The sequence below is a fragment of the Pogona vitticeps genome, chromosome 2, assembly GCF_051106095.1.
Source record: "Pogona vitticeps strain Pit_001003342236 chromosome 2, PviZW2.1, whole genome shotgun sequence".
Taxonomy (NCBI): Eukaryota; Metazoa; Chordata; class Lepidosauria; order Squamata; family Agamidae; genus Pogona; species Pogona vitticeps.
This window is the reverse complement of record NC_135784.1, coordinates 293,975,407-293,996,413: the sequence shown is the minus strand read 5'-3', so window position 1 is coordinate 293,996,413 and position 21,007 is coordinate 293,975,407. Positions and strand designations below refer to the sequence as shown.

The 21,007-nt window shown below is 39.2% G+C and overlaps 1 protein-coding gene and 1 non-coding gene across 5 annotated transcripts in view; both read left to right on the top strand.

Annotated features, from left to right (window-relative positions):
- Positions 1–21,007, top strand: part of SPEF2 (sperm flagellar 2) — an 87,747-nt gene that overhangs the window by 16,952 nt on the left and 49,788 nt on the right. For 3 of the 4 annotated variants that reach the window (XR_013541151.1, XM_078384495.1, XM_078384494.1), the window contains exons 9-11: positions 7,303–7,490; positions 10,010–10,178; positions 19,705–19,924. Coding sequence is in view for 3 of the 4 variants with exons in the window: in XM_078384495.1 (XP_078240621.1) it covers positions 7,303–7,490; positions 10,010–10,178; positions 19,705–19,924 (577 nt within the window). In the remaining variant the exon portion in view is untranslated. Of the gene's footprint in view, positions 1–7,302; positions 7,491–10,009; positions 11,811–19,704; positions 19,925–21,007 lie in introns of those variants that run through there. The other variant, XM_072992842.2, reaches the window with a different exon arrangement.
- LOC140705254 (U5 spliceosomal RNA) lies at positions 6,463–6,578 on the top strand. The gene has a single exon (XR_013542837.1). It is a non-coding gene; the product is annotated as a U5 spliceosomal RNA (small nuclear RNA).

Below are 21,007 nucleotides of genomic sequence, written 5' to 3'. Positions count from 1 at the left end.
GCTCGGAATGCTCCTGGCATTAAAAAACATTCCTCTTTCAGTGCAGAGTTGTAGTAGATTCTTCTTGTGTTATAGTTTAGGAGATATTGAAGTTTTTTCTATGGACTTGTTCTACTATGATCCAGCCAACTTCCTGTGACACACCTTTCATGAGTGCCGAAGATCTAAATAATCTAAGCAAACATATGCAGTGCAAGACACACATTTTGCAGTGGGAGCCAATACAGTGCAGTCAATAATGTCTCATCTTTGCACAATCAGTTTGCCTAGCATAACTAATGGGCTACAGTTTTGCACAGATAGCTATGTAAAGCAGCCTCTATTTTCAGGTGTGTTTCTGAAATTGTATCCTCATGCCTGGACCACTAGAGGCCACAATTGCATTGTAATTGTGGTGTATCAGAAGAGAGCACCCACCCACGATAGAGGTAGGGAGGTAGGAGGAGACAAGAGCTTGGAGTTGGGTACTAGGAAAAATGTACCCATAAATATATTAAAAGGCATGGATAAAGAATAGCACAAAATGGAGGAACAGGATGAACAGCCATGGAAAATAATAATAAAGTAATACTGTTTATTTATTAAATAGTAATGTACTGTACAACTATTTATTTATTTAAAAATATTATCAATTCTTACCCTATGAGAAGCCCCCAGAATGATGCCAAATCACAAACAATAAAGGCATCCCTGAAAAACAGATGAAAAGCTATATCAAAACCAATTTTAAAAGTTTGTAAAAACACCAAGAAAACAGAAAGCTAACTCAACCTCATTATTATGCACCAGAGACCATACAATTTTGGCTGCATGCTGGAAGTTCTTCAGGGATGGAACTAGCCTTACCTCTTTTGGTTGTGCAGAAAGCTCCATCTCACATTCTCACCTGCATAGCTTCTTGGGGAGGAAGGGTTTCTGTTGAAGATCAAATCTGAAGATCAAATTCCCGGCAGGCTTATATGAGAGGAGGCATTATTTCAGATACAGTATCTGCCCCTAAGCTGTTCAGAGTTTTGTAGATCAAAACCAGCACCTCAAATTGAGCTCAGAAGCAGTTTAGAAACCAGTGTAGTTGGTTCAAGACAGATGATATTTGGTCTTAGTTTCCAAACAATTTCTAAGGGCACTCCACACAGAGCACACTACAGTAGTCTAATCAGTAAGTAATTAAAGCATGAAACTCTCCAGCCAACCTCACCTTCCTTTGGAAGGGACTCAGCAGGTGCACCAGCTGAAGCTGAGCAAAGACGTTCCTGGCCATGATCTTTCAGTAGAAATTAGGTGCTTGTGTCTAACAATCTAATCTATAGATTTTAAAATCTCATGTAATAGTTCTAACTTTAGCTCCACAGGTGAACCTATGTAGACATGCCAATACATGTGTTTCATGCATCTTCTAAATCCTTTTCAATTCATGCTCAGGCCTAGTTTTGGATTAGGAAGCACCTTGGTCTCCCTGTGTCGCCGTGCTGGAAGAGGAAGAAGCAGATCATGAATGGGAAACAGCTAATAGCAATTGCATTCTGCAATTTAGAGCTTTTGGTCAAAAACAGTTGTCAAGGAGAGCACTTTACACAGTACATTTCCACACATGCATCTATTACATATTGGAAGGGACTGAGCAAAGAAGAAATAGTGGTATGTTCTGACCTTTTCCTTCACTGGTCATCTTTGTTCACTGTCTTCTGACGAACGGTGGCCAGCAGAATTATATTCCACAGCAAAACAGGGGTGAAAGAGTTTGCCAGCTAGCAGACAGGTCTGAGGCTGATTTTGACAGCCAACTTCCACTACCATCCCACATCCCTTGCCAGGTGAAGGAGGCAAAAGCTGGATTTTGTGTTAAGGGCTAAGTCATGGGGACAGGGAGAGGTTTGCAGGACTACCAAGGGAGATGTGCACTGTACTAGGGCAAGGAAAATCCTGGTGTAGGTGAGCATGCGGCCCCAGGGAAAGAAAATACAGTGGTGCCTTGCTAGACAGTTACCCTGCATGACAGTTTTTTTGCTAGGCATTGGCTTTTTGCAATCGCTATAGCGATTCGCAAAACAGTGATTCCTATGGGAGAATTTTGCTGAACAATGTTTGGTTCCCTGCTTCGCAAACCGATTTTCACTAGACAACGATTTTGACAGCTTCCTCCGCACTCACAAACAGGTGTTTTCGGGACCTAAGCTTTGCAAGACAGCGATTTAAATAGCTGATCGGCAGTTCGCAAAGCGACTTTCCTATGGCCGATCTTCGCTAGACAATGACAATTCTTCCCCATTGGAATGCATTAAACAGATTTCAATGCATTCCAATGGGGAAATGCTTTTTGCTAGACAGCGATTTCAGTGGAATGGATTATCATTGTCTAGCAAGACACCACTGTAGGCCAAATCAATGTTACTCCCAATTAGAGAGAAATGAATGGGACCTCTTAGTCACAAGTCCCACTGATACTGTCAGTAGAACTCTACTTCAGTTGGGAACTAATACTAGTTAACTCCACTGAAAATTTCAGAAGCCTAGTGTTTCCTAACCCTTTGAAAATGTCAGCCTAGGTGACCCGTTTTGCATCTGAAGTTGAAGAAGGATTTTAAGCCACAGGCAAAGCCAGTTGAGACACCAAGTAGCGTGCAAAGCCAGCGAGGAGAATTAGTGCAAGCAAGAGCAGGGGGATTTGCTGGTTCTATATGGTTGATCAAGCTGCAATAGTTAATCACTGGTTCAGTCCAGGTTGGACAGCCTGGCTCCTGTGCTGGATGAACTTCGATTGTTGTGGCCTGAGGATGCAGATGAGGGGCTCAGTCCTCCTGGATTCTAGAGTGGTGATACTCGGCTGGGTTCAGAAGGTTTCAAATTTCTCTTCGAGAGAGGAGCAGAGCTCAGAAAAGTTATTCTTTTAGATTATTGCTGTTTTTAACCACTAGCCACACTGGATGTGAGGCTCTCGGTGTTATGGTATAAAAAAAGTAACTTTTCTAAGCCCCAGAGAAGTAACAACAACAGCTTCTTTAAACAAGGTTGGGACAAGATTGCTCCTTAAGAAACCCACTTTGCACTTCAACGCTGAAAACTGTAAATCAGATGTTAGTTTTCCCTTCCTGGGTAAGACGCTTAAAGAAGTGGTTGGTGATCAGCTCCAGACGTTCTCGGATGAAATGCATCTTCTAAATCCTTTTCAATCCATGGTCAGGCTTAGTTTTAGATTAGGAAGCACCTTGGTCTCCCTGTGTCACCATGCTGGAAGAGGAAGAAGCAGATCATGAATGGGAACCAGCTAATAGCAATCGCATTGTGCCAAAGCTTGGTCTTGAGCCTGTTTCCAGTGCCAATTCTAATTGTTGGTTTTAATCTTTACATCTCTGAATGGCTTGTAGCAAGTTTCCCCAAAGGAACGTTTGCTCCCATGTTTACTTATTCTGATTTGAGGGTCATCCTTCGGAGCCCTCTTCACGGTGCCTTGGTACTGAATGAGGTGAATTGCTGGCTACAAGGAACAGGGCCTCTTCAGATAGGCTTGCTTGTGGCATTCCCCCCCCATGTGGTCTTTGCAGGACCAGGTGAGCCCATTTTCATTAAAGAACAATGTTATTCGTTTTAGGCATTTAAGACATAAGACATAAGACATAAGAAATTTATTTGTCATTGCGCTCACAAGTGGGTGCAACGAAATGAGGTGCTCTTCCCCAAGGTAAAACTGGACAACACTACAAAAAAAAAAAAAGTTAAAATATACACAACTTTCACCATCCAAATATAGATACCCCGTTTTCTCTCAGCAATTAAAAAGTCCACCAAAAACTTATGGCCCCGCATTTAAACTCAATACTGCACTTGGGTAAAAACTGTTCTTGAATCTGCTCGTCCTTGCTTTCAATACCCTGAATCTCCTTCCTGATGGTAATAGTTTAAAGAGCTGATATCCCGGATGAGAGGAGTCTTTCAGTATGTTAGATATCTTCCTCTTACATCTGTTCTTATACAATTCTTCCAAAGAGGGGAGTGAACAGCCAATGATGTTTTGGGCCGTCTTGATCACCCCTTGAATTGCCTTTTTCTCTGCCACTGTGCAGCTCGTGAACCATACACAGAGACAGTAGGATAATATGCTCTCAATCGAACTCCGATAGAAGGTGATTAACAAACTCTCAGTCAATTGTTGCTTTCTAAGAATCCTTAGAAAATACAACCGTTGTTGTGCCTTCCTGATTAACGCAGCGGTGTTTGCACTCCAAGTCAGGTCATTTGTTATGATAGTCCCAAGAAACTTACATTCAACCACCTGTTCCACACAAACTCCATCTATATACAGTGGCTGAATGTCTGCTCTTTTTTTCCTATAGTCCACTATGAATTCCTTGGTTTTTTGGATGTTAAATAAAAGATTATTTTTTTTGCACCAGCGGGATAGCTGTAATACCTCGTCCCGATACGCAGACTCATCATCCCCAGAGATAAGTCCTACTAGTGTAGTATCATCTGCAAATTTGATAATCCTATTACTGGGATGGTTATTGGTGCAATCTGATGAATAAATGGAGAACAGTAGTGGACTAAGGACACAGCCTTGTGGAGTGCCAGTGCTGAGTATCTTGTCAGTAGAGATGTAGTCATTCAGTTTAACCCTTTGTGGACGATTTGTTAAAAAATCCCAAATCCACAGACAGATAGAATCTGGAAAATCAAGATCTTTAAGTTTGTCTATTAATCTGTGGGGTATAATGGTGTTAAAAGCAGAGCTAAAGTCCGCGAACAGCATTCTTACATAATTCCCTTGTGTTTTATCCTCGTAGCTAGTATTACTCTTGGTTTTTAGTGGTACATTGTTTTTGTCCCTGATGCTGATTTTATCTTGTCCTAATCATGTGGTGTTTCGTTATCATTGGTTTATTGGTATTTGGGTTTCAGTTTATTTATATACCACCTATGTAACTTTGGTTACCAGATGATCTAAAATGTGATAAATCTTTGGCATGAGGATTGTTCCGTCTCTTGCTCTCTCTGCTTAGATTATCCTTTAGGCAAAAAACTAGGCAAGAGTGGTATCTTCTGGTCACACCTTCCTTGTGAGGTAGAGCAGGCTGAATGCTGTTTCTTCCTTAATTAACACCTTTGGTCACTGTAACAACCTCCTTCTCTATTTCACCAAGGAGGCCTGTTACACTACATCAACACTCTCTCACACTTCAGGTAGACTGCCACCAACCATTCCCTATAATGCGTCACACAGACAGGAATGGATTTCAAAAACGAAAGAACTGAAATTTATTGATTGGTACACACTTGGATTGGTAAACAAATAAAACAAGAGACTATTTAAATCAAGGCACTAGCATAAACAGACTCTAAATGTTTGTTCCTACAGAACACAGAGCTCACACAGAACTCCACAAAACTCAATACAGCACTGCTCCAGCAGAACTTAAAACAGAACTCCCTCATGACTCACTTTCCCCCAATATATATCCATCCCAGCTCCACCCACTGATGTCCCGCCTTCCTCCCACTATTGGATGTTAAACTCCCTCCAAAACCTTGAAGGACAGGAGACATCATAGCTGGCTGTAACAGTCACCTACATTACCACCAACACCACCCTTGGTCTGAACAGAGATGCACATTTAAACCTGCGTCGTTCTTGGGAGAGGGGACAAGCAGGAATTGCACAGTCGCAGGCAACACCTTAGGTGTCAATAACCAGCACCTTGTATACATAAAGATGGAACTACTGTACATGTTATACAGCTGGGAAAGGTTTCTTAAAAACATATTTATCTGCTGAAACTAAAATGGGGGCAAATGCTTGCAGGGGAAGGCCAGTGGGTAGAGGGTGATGAACTTAAAAAGACTGCACTCCTCTCCTTCGTATATGAATGAATGAATGCTTTATTTTTAACTGTTTTAGCTTACAATATTTAATGGAACCCATTAGACTTTGTCTAAAAGGGCGGGATAGAAATCCAATAAAATAAATAAATAGATAGATAGATAGATAGATAGACAGACAGACAGACAGACAGACAGACAGACAGACAGACAGACAGACAGACAGACAGACAGACAGACAGATAGATAGATAGATAGATAGATAGATAGATAGATATTACTGTCAAAGACCAGTAAAACCAAATCAATATAAATTACATACATGCAATTGTAATTTCATAAAATCAGGCAGAATTATAGAATTTCCATTAAAACATGATACAACAACCCCTACTTTCCAGTTAATATTGTAAATCCTTAGTATAAGTAAAACCTCAGCTAGTGTTATATTATCCATCTAAAATCACCTACCCAAACATCTGAACATGAATAACCATTGCTGCAGCACAAAATTTGGCCACTTGTCTCGTAATGGGTATTGTCAGAGAGTAGCATCTGTACATAATCTTCCTCTGATCTCCTGGGAGATTTACAGATAATAGGTAGTAAAAGCTCCATATGTAGATCCTGGTAGCAGGTACAGAAAAAATACTCTGGTTTCTCTTCAGATCGTATAAATCTTTCGCCTTTTACTAAAGATTTCCATGGAGAGGAACATTTATGAGTTTGTAACCAATTTTTTGAGGCTCCTTTGTATATGATTCTTATCCTTTTGAAGCTGGGGAAAAATATCAGTGACTTGTGAGGAAGGGTTGTAAATTTTCAGGCGGAGCATTCAACCTACCCATAGCTTCCCATGGGAACTAAGTCCCCCCCCGTGTATCTTTTTAAATAAATTCCTCAGCCGTCTTATCTTTAAAGTAAAGCCTGCCTCTCCAAACATTCTGAGACTTTGTCCCTCCTCTTGAAAATTATTCCAATCTTGTGGGAACGGGTTTACATGTTAGAGCTATGAAAGAGACCCAGTTTATTGGAACGAGGGTCAACCTCCGGTGATGGTATACAGAGTAGAGGAGACAGCAGGCTTGCAAAGGCTTGAATTGGTCTGGCTACATATTTTCCCCTACAATTCCAACTGTCCCTCTCCCCAATAATATTATCACTCAGCGAGTATGATTGTGGAAGCGCCATGTTTAAGAATATGTAAGGCTTCATTGACTTGGTCTGGGGAACACAGAAGAAGCCTCTACAAGGAATATGAGGTCTGTGAACACATCCAAGTGTTCCCTGGGGACCCTGTCAGCTGTTCTTTCCATTCCAGAAGCACCATGAAGAAGAAGATTTGGACTGTTATGTTCCATAGGGGGCACGCATTTTGGATCATGGAGGAACTGATCTTTATTTACTCTATATTTGATTTCACTGTTAATATGTTTGTTCTGCTGATTTGAGGAAATTAACTATCACTCTTGCTTCTTCCTCTTTTAGGCTCTCGCAGAACAAGAGAAAATTGAGCTTGAGGAACAGGCCCTTAAAGAAAAACAGCTTCATGCAAAGCTCGCTGCTGAGAGAGCTGAAGCACGCTATGAAAAACATTATGGAATTTGTTGGGAAGTGATGGAACAAATCATTGATTTAGTGACCAAAATAGGAGAATATCGAACACTGACCAACAAGTAAGTTGCATTGTGGTAGGCTCGTTTGTTTTCATCTTTCTTCTTCAGCTGCTTCAAAAGTGTTGTTGTTTAGTCGTTAAGTTGTGTCCGATTCTTCGTGACCCCATGGACCAGAGCACGCCAGGCCCTTTAAGTTTCAAAAGTAAGGAAAAGTAAATTTTAAATTACGGGTGAGATACAAGGGGTTGATCCAGCTGACTCAGCTGTTTCTGTCAGCAGAGCAGAGAGTAAGGCAGTCCCCCTTCCCTCTTTTATGCACCGCAAAACTGTCTCTTGAGGTATGGGAAGAACCCTCTGAAGCTGTTTTTTAATGAGGTGAACTGCATGGGGGAAGGGATCATTTGGTAGTGACACCAGATGTGGGCCATTTCTTCCAGAGTTGTGTATTTCCCTTTAGTAGAATTCTCATCAGTGGAGAAAAGAAATTCTTCTTATCATATCTCTCATCAGCACTGTTCAGTTTTGGCATCATCTTGCTATTTTTCAGGTGTTATCCACTTTCCTAAACTCTCCCTCTGTTCTACTTTATCCATGAGATGGAACATTTATAATCGGATTGGTATAGGGCTAAGTGTTATCCATCTGGCACCCACCTCGTCATGAAGCTGTGCACAGAAATCACTTACGAATAGGCAATATGTTCATAGTATAACCAAGGCCAAGATGGGCACCTTCTCCCCCCCCTCCAATATTACTGAACTGTAACTCCCATCATCTTTGGAATTACACTCCAACAAAATCTGATGGTCTATAAATCTGGCATAGCTGTCCCTGTAAGGAAATAAAAAGTGCCCTTTTTGGGATTGCTGGGTTCCCTCCAGTAATCTCTATAAAGGTGGTAGCAAGCAAGGATTATGTTTTGAGAAAATAATTATGGGTGATGGTATACATTGTATACAGATGGATTGTTTTGTCTTAAGAACTGGCATTGTAGCATTAGTCACTCACGCTTTTAAAAATCTTTCAGAACTATCAGAACTCTGCCATGTGAAAATGATATAGTTGAACATGGTAAATTTTGTAGTTTTTAAAGAAATGTAATTCCTGTTCCTAATATCTTTCAGTTTTTTAGAAAGGGGAAAAATGTGTGTATTCTACACATTGGGTGACAACTGCAGCCACATGCATATAAATAAACTGACTATAATTATGACATCAGGTTTCTTGTTAAACACAAAGTGAAGAATTGGATGGATGTGGTTGCTGTAAAAATACACACACACACACACACACACACACACACACACACACACACACACACACACACACACACACACACACACACACACACACACACACACACACACACAGAGAGAGAAAGAACAACCCAAATCCTCACTCCCCTGCAGTTGCAAAAAAAACCCTAAGCATGCCTAAATTTTAGTATTATCAGATAATTTCCCAAGTCCATTTCCTGGTGCCAAGTAAAGTAGACCTACTGAGTCAATCACGTTTTACGTAACTGTTGACCCACTGATTCACTCAGTCTACTCTAGTTGAGATTAAGAATTGAATCTAGCTTAGTAGTAGTAGTAGAAGTTAAGAACTGATGCTTTGAATGAATTACTTTTATAGAAGCCAATAATGCAATGATTATGATAGCTTCCAAACTGTTCATTGTCTCAAAGGATATTGAGTCATGCAGGTTCTGCAGCAATTCATTCTTATGTGAATTTAACAGTACAGTCCTGTACATCTTTTTTTTCAGAAGTATAGGGCATTTTGTTTAGGGGAGCTTCCTGTGAGGTATGTATGCATACAGCTGTTCTAAATTCTTCAGGGAACTGCTGGCATTTCACAGCACCTAGGACAGCAATCAGTGTACTTAAGTATGCTGAAAACCATTTGAGATCACTTTTACTTCAGACCTAGAAGGAGTGACTCTATTGCAGTATCCCAGAAAGAGTCATGGCTCAGTAGGGTCGTGAGCCAGGACCTTTCATATTCCACAACAGTACTATGATGACTACACCTTTTTAAAGTAGAGTTTTTGTTATTGCCTCTTAAGTAGTTTGCCTATATAAGTTCTCACACCAGACTTTTCAAATACATTTCTTGTAGCTTGTAATGGAATGTTTTGTTCCTCTTATTATAAATGAACTAGGATGGAGAGAAAGCCCAGTGAGGTATAGTAGTCAGGGTGTTCAGCTAGGACCCAGGGGACCTGTGTTCAGATCCATATCAGCCATGAAACTTTCTGATTGTGAGATGGGGTGCCTCACAGAGTTGTTGCCGTGAGGATAAAGTGAAGAATAAGGGAACCCTATTATATGCTGCTTTCAGTTCCTTGGAAAAAGGCTTACATAGAAATGTTTCAAATAAAATTTAGTGGTCTGACTGAACTCAAAACAGTGAATGGGAGGTGTTCTGCTTAAACTAGAAGAACATGCTGAGATCTGCTTCTCTTCAGATTATTTTTCTTCGTGTTATATATTAGAGATAGCAATTGATCCATATAGTTCTTTAAAAGCATGCTTCAGTCAATATGAGCCCCAATTAGTTCTGCTTGATTTCCACAGCTTAATCCCAGCAAAGCTGATGCGTGACTGGAAGGAGCTATTCTTAAAAGGAAAACCAATTTATGAGCAAGCCGAGATCGACCCTTTGCCAGCTGATCCGACTCCGGAGCAATTAGTAGAACTGGATAAAATGAATTTGCTAGATGAAAAAGATTATGAGGAATATAAGGTACTCCCAACTGACATGGCCTAGTGGAAGAGCATGCTGCCCATAAGACCATTATTCATGACAGCTACCAGTTTCTGTATGGTACACAGGTTTCATATGACACATTTCATGCTAGTTTAAGGTACATTTCTGCATGGTTAAGCATACTTCATGCTCTGTTTTGGAGAGACTAGGTTCTTTGATTCATCTTTTGGAAGAGTTATGCTGTTTAGTTTTTAAAAATGCAGTAACATCAGCATGCAAGACTGTCACAGTTGTGATAAAAGAGTACATACCTATTATTTAAGCAGAAGTTAAACTGTCCTACTTTCCAATGTGCTGGAAAATATAGCAAAAGGAGTGCACAAAACCTAATACAAAATAAACATTGCATCTGTCATAGAACGAGTAGTCTTATTTCATACATCACTGTTGACACCCAATAAAAGCTGGTGAATTAATTTTTTTCCTGGTCATAGTTCTTGGTATTTTGAGGTCAGCTTATTTCAGTATTGTGACTATAAGGTAGTTCTGAGAAAGAGCTGTTATTATCCTATCCATTTAAGAACCTTAAGTACTAATATTCTAGTGAAGTGCATCAAATCTTTCCCCTTCTCCCCTCTTTTTGAAAAGCACATTGTGATTACATAAGTGAATATTCATATTTTCTTATACAAGTTTTTTATGTATATCAGGCCAAAATAAAAAAATAAAGAAGACAAAAATGTTGTGGCACATTAAAGACTAACTGCCATGTTTTAATGTGAGTTTTTGTGGACAAATCAACTTCCTCAGACTGCCTGAGGAAGTCTTTAAGATGCCACAATTTTGTTTTCTTCTTTATTTTTTATTTTTATGCTAGCAAGACTAACATGGCTACCTCTTCTAAAGCTTTTTATGTAGTCCCTCTCCATATTTTTCTGTTATCAGCCTCACTGTCTCATGGAGGAAAAATAAACTTTTGATTGGGTTCGATCTTCTCTAAGAACTTATTTACATCTAGAGTACCATCTCTACAAATAGCCTGTGCTCTTTTTATCTTGTTTGGGAAATGAATACCACATGTGTACGTTCTCTTTGTACCCACATCCTGAACAAATTTTATATGCTGTACTGCATTTTGTACCAAGTAGTTAATCTTAGTTAGAAGTTGGTGTGGAGGATGTTTTGATTTAAAAAACAAAAAACTGCTTGCTGCTTTGGTTCTTTTAGGTTTCCATCTTTGCAAGTAAGAGTCCTTTATTTGCTCATGTACCATGAAATATATGCTATATCTGAACAGGAATTTGCCTGGAAAGGAAAGGGCATTTTGCTCACTCAACATAAACATATTTGTTGCATGGTGCTGGATCCCGACTTAGCTATCCTTAAAGTAGACCCATTGAAATCAATAGCTGAAATCTTGTTGTGCAGTTATGCAAATAATGTAACTTTTGGAAGCAAATTGTTGTAAAAAGCAAAAAGTCTCCATATACATTGTCTCTTAACATACTGAGTCACATAATTTGGCATGCAACAAATAATGCCTATGGAGATTTTACGGCAGTTCAAAAAGATGTGATTTGTGTAACTGTACATGAAGTTTTACACTTATGACTTGTTATGACTTACTTGTATTATTCAGCAGGTGTTCTATAAACATGACAGTCTTGACTTAGTGCATTATTCTTGCTCATACGTACTGCTTTTATAGCTGATTGTCTTTAACTTGCCTTAGTGAAATCACTGGGTACATTATTTCTGTAATCTTCCATGGATTTGAGGTGTAGTATTATGCTTAGTTCATATATTGTTAGAGCATCATGGTTACTCCTTTTCCCATAACTGGACCTCCTGAAACACTGTTAGCTTTTTAATTAGGCAAGCATATATGATTAGATCATCTGCGCAGGATCCATATAAGTGCTAGCACTCCAGAAAGGTCAAACAACAAATGTGGTTCTGCCAGCATTGCCAGAGTAGAAGAAGCAAAATCACCACATTGATGAAATACCAAAAAAGTGTGTTTGTGTAATCTGTGCAGGTAGAAGTGTGGAGTTCATGGTTAAGAAAGGAAAAGTTTTACTAACTTTTAACAAAAAAAAATTAAAGTGATTTTATTTTACTCTCCTCATCAGTAGATTGCTGCACCATCAGGGGAGGGAACAGATCAATAGCCATTAAGAGTTGTCCACGTGAAAGGACAGAGTCAGCCCTATAACTCTTTGAGCCAACAGATTTCTGATGACTTAGAGGGGAAGCAGATTGTTAGTTATTTAACTTTCATTGTCTTTTATTGCTGAGGGAGAAGGAAATACTTGTGGGAATTTCGTCTCTCACTTGTTTATGTTACAAGTGCACACCTGTCCATTGATAAAACTTTGGGGAAACCAATCTCACTGGGTTTGTATACCCATTTGCTTCTGAGCATTCTTTTGGTTGCTGATTGCTATTTTTCTATAGAGTGTCAGTAAAACACTCCACAAAAGGAATCCCAATATGCTAGTATATACAATAGGGATAGATTTATTTTGGAATTTTTATGTGCACATCTGCATTGGGAGATAAGGACATGGGAAGAATATAGTGGACCCTCAACTTAATTAATCCGTATTGGAATGGTGGCTGCAAGTCGAAAAGTCTGTAGGACGAGGCAACATTGACCAACAATGCATTGAAAACCGATTAATCCATAACTGGCCATTTTTGTTCCATTTTTTTTCCTGGTCTGTAGGTCAATTCTCCAGTTGCAAGTTGAACCTAAATTTTGCGGCCAGAGAAGTCTGTAACTCAAAAAGTCTGTAAGTGGAGCCATCTGTAAGTCGAGGGTCCACTCTACTATGTCTTAGCACCTGCTACAGTTCTGTAAATGGTTTGAGAAACAGAGTGTAGGTTGGAACAGTGCAGAGCAACAGAGGAGCAGAACTGAGAGAAGTCAGGTCCTTTCTAAATCTGTACAGGGAGATGTTCTTTGCCACCTTGGAACGATTTTCCAATGCCAAGTGAATTCATTGAAGTTATTGTCCTTGTTTTTAAAACAGAGTTTGAACTCTCTCTTGCGTGCATTTGTGTGTGCGTGCATGTGCTTATCAAGTCAATTTTTACTTATGGCAACCCCTTTCAGGGATTGTCAGGAAGCGAGCACACAGAAGTGGTTTCCCATTCTCTTCTTCTGGATGCATCCTGGGACTGCAATTTGCCCAAGGCCATATAGGCTGGCTCTAGTTGCAAGGAGGCACAGGGGGGAATTGAATTCCCAGTCTTTGGCTCCAGAGCCAGATACCTAAACCACTCAGTTATCCAGCCAGCCTGATTAAGGATATTTGACTCTTAATCTTTACTATACAAAGAGAAAGTCTGCTATGCCAAGGCAAGAGCCACAGTTCGCAGGTCTATGACGGAATTAAAGCCCAAATGACTTGTGGTAAATGCAGAGCTTTAGAGGACTGGGCATTACTTATCAGTAATTCTAACACAAAACAATAATTACCTCCTAGAAAGAAGGGTTATTATTTGCCTGCATGAGACTCACAATAATTTCTAGCATCTTTTAAAAAGTCTGCTCTGAGTATCCTAGTATATATCTCAGCCTTTCAGGATAGAGTTGTGAACTTATACAGTTTTCATGTTGTTTCGTCCTGTATTTTCTTTTTATTATTAAACAAATATCTTTCAAAGTATTATATGAAAAAAGTATTAAAGTGTAATACGAAAATATCATGAAAGTGTAAAAAACATTCATTAAAAGACATTAAAGAATTCTTGATTACATTAGTAAAGTCATTTATAAAAGTAAAAATCTTCATTTTGTAAGAAATATATAAAAGAAAGTTATGTTTGTGAAAAATATATTTCTCTGCCATAATCAAATGATACTAGAATTCACATACCATAATCAACTCCTATCGCTACATTACCTTAATGGCATAAAAATGTTTAGGATGCAGCTACACCGCAAGGGAAAAGTGAATTAACTTTCATTGTCTTGCTGTGAAGTCATAGAATCATAGAATAATGGTATTGGAAGGGGTTTAGAGGATCATCAAGTCCAACCCTCTGCTCAATGCAGGAATCCAAAGCTAAGTGGATCTGACTGATGGTTGTCTAACCTTCTTTTCAATGTGTTCAGTGTTGGATTTCTCATCAGCTTCCAAGGTACAGTAATTAGTTCCAATGTCATACTGCTCTAACAGTTAGGAGTTTCCCCCCAATAATTAATGGAAATTTAACTTCCTGTAACTTGAGCCCATTATCATGTGTCCTTCACTCTGGGATGACTGAGATCAGATCTTGCCCCTCCTCTGTATAAAAATATTTCAAGCATTTGTAAACTCCTATCATATCTCCTATCAATCTTCTTTTCTCAAGCTAAACATGCCTAGTTCTTTTAGTCTTTCCCCACTGGGCTTGCTTTCCAGTCTCCTGATCATCCTTATTGCTCTCCTCTGCACTTGTTCCAGTTTGTCAGCATCCTTCTTAAACTGCAGTGCCAGTGCCAAACAGAAAGGTACTAGTGCTTCACAGGATTTGGAGACTATACTTCTGTTAATGCAGTCTAGCATTTCATGAATTTACAGTTTACAAAAGAAGGTGCTATGAGGTCATGAAATACCCCTTTTCCTATTTTCCTATCCACCTGTTGTCCATCTTAATCTCATCTCTATGTTTACAGATTACAACCAAAATACTCATTCAGTTGCCAAGACTGATTATACTTCATTGACCTTGCTTTGCTGGAGCTGACTTATTGTTTTGAAATGACTTATGTAAACTGTCTTTTCAGCCAAAAGCTAAAAAGGTACTTTCCCTTTAGAGTAAACTTTGCTGAATCCCCTCCCCCATAATTTTCCAACTCTTTTAACCACCTACAGTTTCAGACCTTGACAATCTGACCTGAGGATCTGAATTTGTTCAAAGTAATAAAGTATTCCTTGACTATTTGTTTATCAATCTCAAGCTACAATCCTGTCCCATCCATCTGTACTTCTCATTTGCCTGGAGAGTCATAGACTGTCTTTTAGGAAAAGACTGAGCTAAAGTAGTAATCAAGCACTTCTACCTTTTCTATGTTATCTGTTATCATTTTCCCATCACCATTGAGTAGCTGAGCCAATATTTTGCACTGGAGCATTTGGTTCTCTTCAGTACAAGTGGCCACACAGGCAGAAGAGAAAAAGGCTTCTAATTGCAGTTTTATTTGAAGTGCCTATAGGTGGCATAAATCAAAGGACCTACTTTAAGAAGGCTTTCTGTCCTCATCTTGTCCTGCCTATAAAATAGATTGTTAAGCTGTGAAACAAAAATAAACGGGGACTGTCCAGGAGAAGTTGTTTTTTAAAAAAGCATCTTGGGAGAGAGGCTTTGCTGAGAGAGATGATTGCAGGTGCTGCATGTATGTATGTCTGCGCGCGCACTCTCTCTCCCGGTCCTCCCTCATGGGGGAGGAGATAAGGGAGAAGGTGCTTTGCCAGAGCACCACATTGTATGTGTGCCAAGGTGGTCTAGGGCTAAATTGGTATATCAATACAATGACTCAGTGTTGAATTTGTTTATTCAAAAAAAAAAAAAAACTGGGACACTTGGGGGTTAAGATCAGTGGGGTGAGTGTTCCTGTAGTCTTTAAACATCATGCCTCAACTGCTTATGTCACCAACGACAACACCCAAAGACCTGCCCTCCTGTCATTTTGCAGAACAAAACAAGTGCTTGCATAGAGAAAAGTATTTCTGAATTGTTCCGGTTTGAAAAAAGTAGAAGCTCCCCCAGCGGCTGAGAGAAAACTCTGCTTTGGAAGCGAAAAGGGCCAAACTGATTCGAATTGGCTGCCGTATCATGTGATCAGTACTTTAAAAATCAAATTCATATTGTATCCACAGCAATTTGATCATGTAATTGCAGCATTAATTACCAATGTCCAGTCCCATGTCCTCCAACTCCTTGATTTTTCTGGCTGAATTTGTTCCCTTTTTGTATGTTTTCTTATAAAAAAGGGGCTGTAGGAACCCAAGGTTATCTCTTAACAGCATCTAAGCTGTGCAAGGAGGCAGGGGAGAGCTGGCCAGGCTACTTCCATGATTAGCACAACAATGAAGACAATATATGTGCACACCGTGCCACAACCCATGAGTGGATCGGCCGGTTTGGAGGGGGACGGACTGGATTTCCATGGCCCCTGTGGTGCTGATATTTGTATTCGTATCCTCAGGATACAAATACAGTGGTGCCTCGCTTAACGAGCGCTTCGTTTAACGATGAATTCGCTTAGCGATGACTTTCAGAGCGTTTTTGTGCTGTGTTTAACGATGGTCCCTATGGCCGATTTTCGCTTAGCAATGTTGGGACCATGCTTCGCATAATGATTAAATTTTTTGGTCCCCTGTTTCGCTTAATGATGGTTTAAACAGCCTCATGTTTGCTGTTTTTTAAATGTTATAAAGTTAAAGTTTACTGTTTAAAATGTTTGAAATCATAAAGTGCACTTAATAAACCCTTTGTTAACCAAATTTGACTTTGTTTTGACTCTTTTTTAATTTGTTGTTGAATTTTTTCCCCCATTGAGATGCATTGAATAGGTTTCAATGCATTTCAATTGGGAAACTGCGTTTCACTTAGCGATGTTTCCTATGGCGATTTTCGCTTAAGGACGGCAATTTGTTCCTATTGGAACGGATTATCCAGTTTTCAATGCATTTCAATGGGAAACTGCGTTTCGCTTAGCGATGTTTTCACTTAGCGACAAATTTTTTGGAACCAATTAAAATCGTAAAGCGGGGCACCACTGTATGAATTTCTTGTCTAATAGTTGCCCTCTTGGTTTCTATAAAGGAAGCGGAGGTTGGACAGAATTTTCCACCTCACTTAAAACTAGAATACACACTCATCTACTGAACCTGAAAGGTAGGAGACTTAGGTCAGATAAAGGATGTACATCTTCCTACACCTGACACATGAAAGTCATAAAAAGGGCTGTGCACAGCTCACTCTGTGTCATTGCCTCTCACTATTTCAGAGGGAAATGGGTATGGGCTGCTCACAGATTGTAAACTTCTATGAAAAGAAATAACTAAAGGATGTAAGACGTGGGGCGGGATTCTGTGCTGCACCACATTTCTGCCTACAAACGCTGCTTTCTATACTTCCTGTTGTCTACTGAAGCAGTGAAGGTGTGTTGTACAAACATTTATTTTGCTTTCTGTTGACTCCTTTATACTCATGAGTAACTGCTCTAGTGCATCTGTCTTTGATACCTCATCTATTCTCACTTCCCACCAGCCAGAGAAGTGGCACGTTCGTGAACATTTAACAAAAAACAAGACTAACAGATTTATTTTAGTTGTACCTTTTGTGGATTGCAATCTACTTTCTCAGACCCATGGATCTTAATAGTTTAGCCACTGGTTTATGTACACAGAGGACATGGAGAGGGGTAGAGTCCAATTGAGATGGGAAAGTGAGAGTAATCATTACATTGGGAATGAGATTTCAAGTTGAGCATAGCATTGCTAACACTTCTGGTGATCACTGGAATTTCTGATTAAATAGACATCCTTTATCAGCAGTCAAGCCTTGTGAAATAGACTAACATGACTATGTCTTTGAAAAAGATTCATGAATCAGTCACTTCTCTGAAATCTGGTTTGAAATTATTTTGAGGAACGAAGTGGATTTCTCAGATTATGATACAACCGATGATTGCTCAGAAAAGCTTGTACAAAAAGTGACATTCCTATACTCTGTAAAAGCAACATTCCAAAGTTCTCGCATCAGCCCAAATTTGCTATTAGCCTGGCTGGTAAAAGACCAGAGTGATTCTTTTCAATCTAGTTGCCAACATGGTTGCATATATTTTTTTTATTCCACATTTAGTAATGAGATCAGTCTAAATTTTTATTTTTTTTACCTTCCGTGTTTTCCTTATGTATGAGGTTTTGGTCTCCCAGATTGGGTATTGTATTAGAGACCCTGTGTATAAAGGAATGGATAACTTTAAATAATGATAGACTACACAAGTTGGAAGGACATGATTTACAGTTAGGTTGGCATGCTTTTCTATGGCACAAAAAAAATAAAGAGCAGAAAAATCACCCATAGAGACCTTATACAACCTAATCTCATGACAGAAGCGAAACTTTTAAGATATCAAGATCTATTTATTTATTTATTTATTTATTTATTTAATTTATATCCCGCCTATCTAGTCGTGGTGGACTACTCTGGTGGACTACTCTACTACACAAATGATTGTGAGTTAAGGTCCAAAGAAGAGTTAGAGACACAAAACATATATCTAGACTGGTGGTCCAGAGCACTAGTGGAATCTAGGTATAGAAAAGATAAAATAGAGGGCTTTTACACAGAACAAACGATATTCGATAAACTTCTGCTGGGCTCAAATGACAAAGCAATTAAGAAAATGTATGATTATTTGCTTGAAACTAAAATGCAAAATGAGATGGTAAAAGAATGTATGATTAGGTGGGCACAAAATATAGGACATAATATTGATATTGATCAATGGTTGCAAATATGGAAAAATAACATAAAGCTCACAAAATCAGTAAATTTCAAAGAGAAAATATATAAGATGTTTTATAGGTGGCATATGACTCCGGAAAAATTGTCGAAGATTTATACAGAGGTGTCAAATGTTTGTTGGAAGTGTGAAGCACAAGAGGGAAGCTTTTTCCATATGTGGTGGACTTGTAGAGTAGCGAAACAGTATTGGATAGCCTTAATCCACCTATCGTACATACTCTGTTCCAAAAAATACTGCTTTGTAATGTTCCACTAACCCCAGAATTGTTTTTACTGAGTATTATACCAGATAATATAGATAAGACAAAGAACTACCTAGTTATATATATAGTCACTGCAACCAGAATTCTTTATGCTAAGAACTGGAAGAAATCAGAGATACAAAAACAAGAGGAACTCATTGAGAAAATATGGGAAGTGGCAGAAATGGATATTCTATCAGAAGTGTTGAAAGACCGTCCAATACAAAAGGCAACTGAATGATGGGATTGATTATATAAATAGCTTGAGTCACCAGATAGTGCTTGAATAACATAGAATTAAACTAAGATGTAACTGTAAGTTGAAACCTGGAGGGCAATCAAATTGTAGAAAGGCGAAAAGTCGACTTGATATCGCAACATGAACAAACAGATTGGATGACAGTACATTTTGTGTTCTCCTTCCCCCTCTTTTCCCCCCATATCCCCCTCTACCTTATCCCTAATTTAAAAAAAAAACATTAAAAAAAGAAGATGACGATCACAGAAATTCCATGTAACACGTTTGTTCTTGAGTGACCATAATCTTGGGATTTTCACTGCTTCCTAAAATCTCTCAGGCTCTAGTTTGTATCTGTAAACCGCCATGATGTTTCTGGTATAAAGATCTCTAAACCAGATCCTGTGCTTATTTGTTCAGATGTAGGTTTCGTCCAGTTCAGTCAAATGTCTTGTTAAATAAGCACCCAGAAGAGTACAGTCTTGTACCTTTTTTACAGTAAGGCTGATGTTTTTCATACATTCCTTTTATTTTGTGATTTGTGTTGATACAGACTATGACTGAGGAATGGTACCCACCCGAAGAGATCAGAGCTAATAAACCTCCACCCAGTAACATCATATTGGGTCATGTGATTTACAGATTGATGGGATTGTTCTATCCTCCAGAGCCTGAGCCACCTCCACCTGTATTTTCTCCATTTCCCATCAAGGGATGTATTTTGGGAAAACTCTTTAGTGGCAAAAGCACTTGTTTAAAGTTCTTAGAAAAAGGTAGGACTTCCCCCCCCCCCTCCGTTTTTGTCTAATTTTTCATGGTTTCTCGTTTCTCGGGTTTTTTTTTTTAGAAATGTGTTTTGTTGATTGCAAATATTAGTGGAGCCAACCCTGCAAAATGTGATCTGCTTATAATCCAAAGAAAATTAAACATGCTTAGATGCTATTGAGAAGAACAGAACTAAAATGTTGGATGGATCCATAATGCCACTCCCTAGAAGCTTCTACTACTTCTTATCGTGCTGAATTGTACTGCTCTCCCACCAGTCACTACTGTGAATGCCTGGAGATCCATAGGGGTAGTACAGTGGTGCCCCGCATAATGAGCGCTTCGTTTAACTACGAATCCACATAGTGATTTTTTTTGCGATCGTTTTTGCGATTGCATTGCAATGTTTTAAATGGTAAAACATCGCTTTGTGATGATCAGTAAGCTGTTTCGCTTACTGATTTTCGCATAGCGATGTATTTAGAACAGCTGATCGGCGGTTCCAAAATGGCCACCGGGTAAATAAAATGGCCGCCTGCTGTGTTTTTGCCTGGATTCCTCGCTTACTGGGCAGCGAAAATGGCGGCCGTATGGAGGATCTTCGCATAACGGTGAGTTTGTTGCCCATAGGAACGCATTAAACATGTTTTAATGCATTCCTATGGGCTTTTTTGTTCCGCATAGCGACAAATCCGTACAGTGGCGATTTTTCCGGAACGGATTATTGTCGCCATGCGGGGCACCACTGTATAAGATGTGAGTGCAAAGGTTCAGTGCTGCTTCATATACTGAGCTAGTGCAGGTCTGTCTCTGTTTCATTTATTTCATCTACCAGTAGCTTTCTAACATATCAGACAAGAGTCATTCCCAACTATACCTCTTTTTAAATTATTGTTAATACTGGCAATGCTGGCATTTAATCTTGGGACCCCATGATAGTTTTGGGTTCCCTATTTCAAAGCAGCTAGCTTAGGACACAACAGAAACTTGTCCATCAAAGCCAGCAGGTGTTCCTCGAGAGTATCTTAATGCGTTTTCCATAAAATAAGATAATGTCAGTTTCAAAACAATCAGTAGTACTCTTTTGTGCT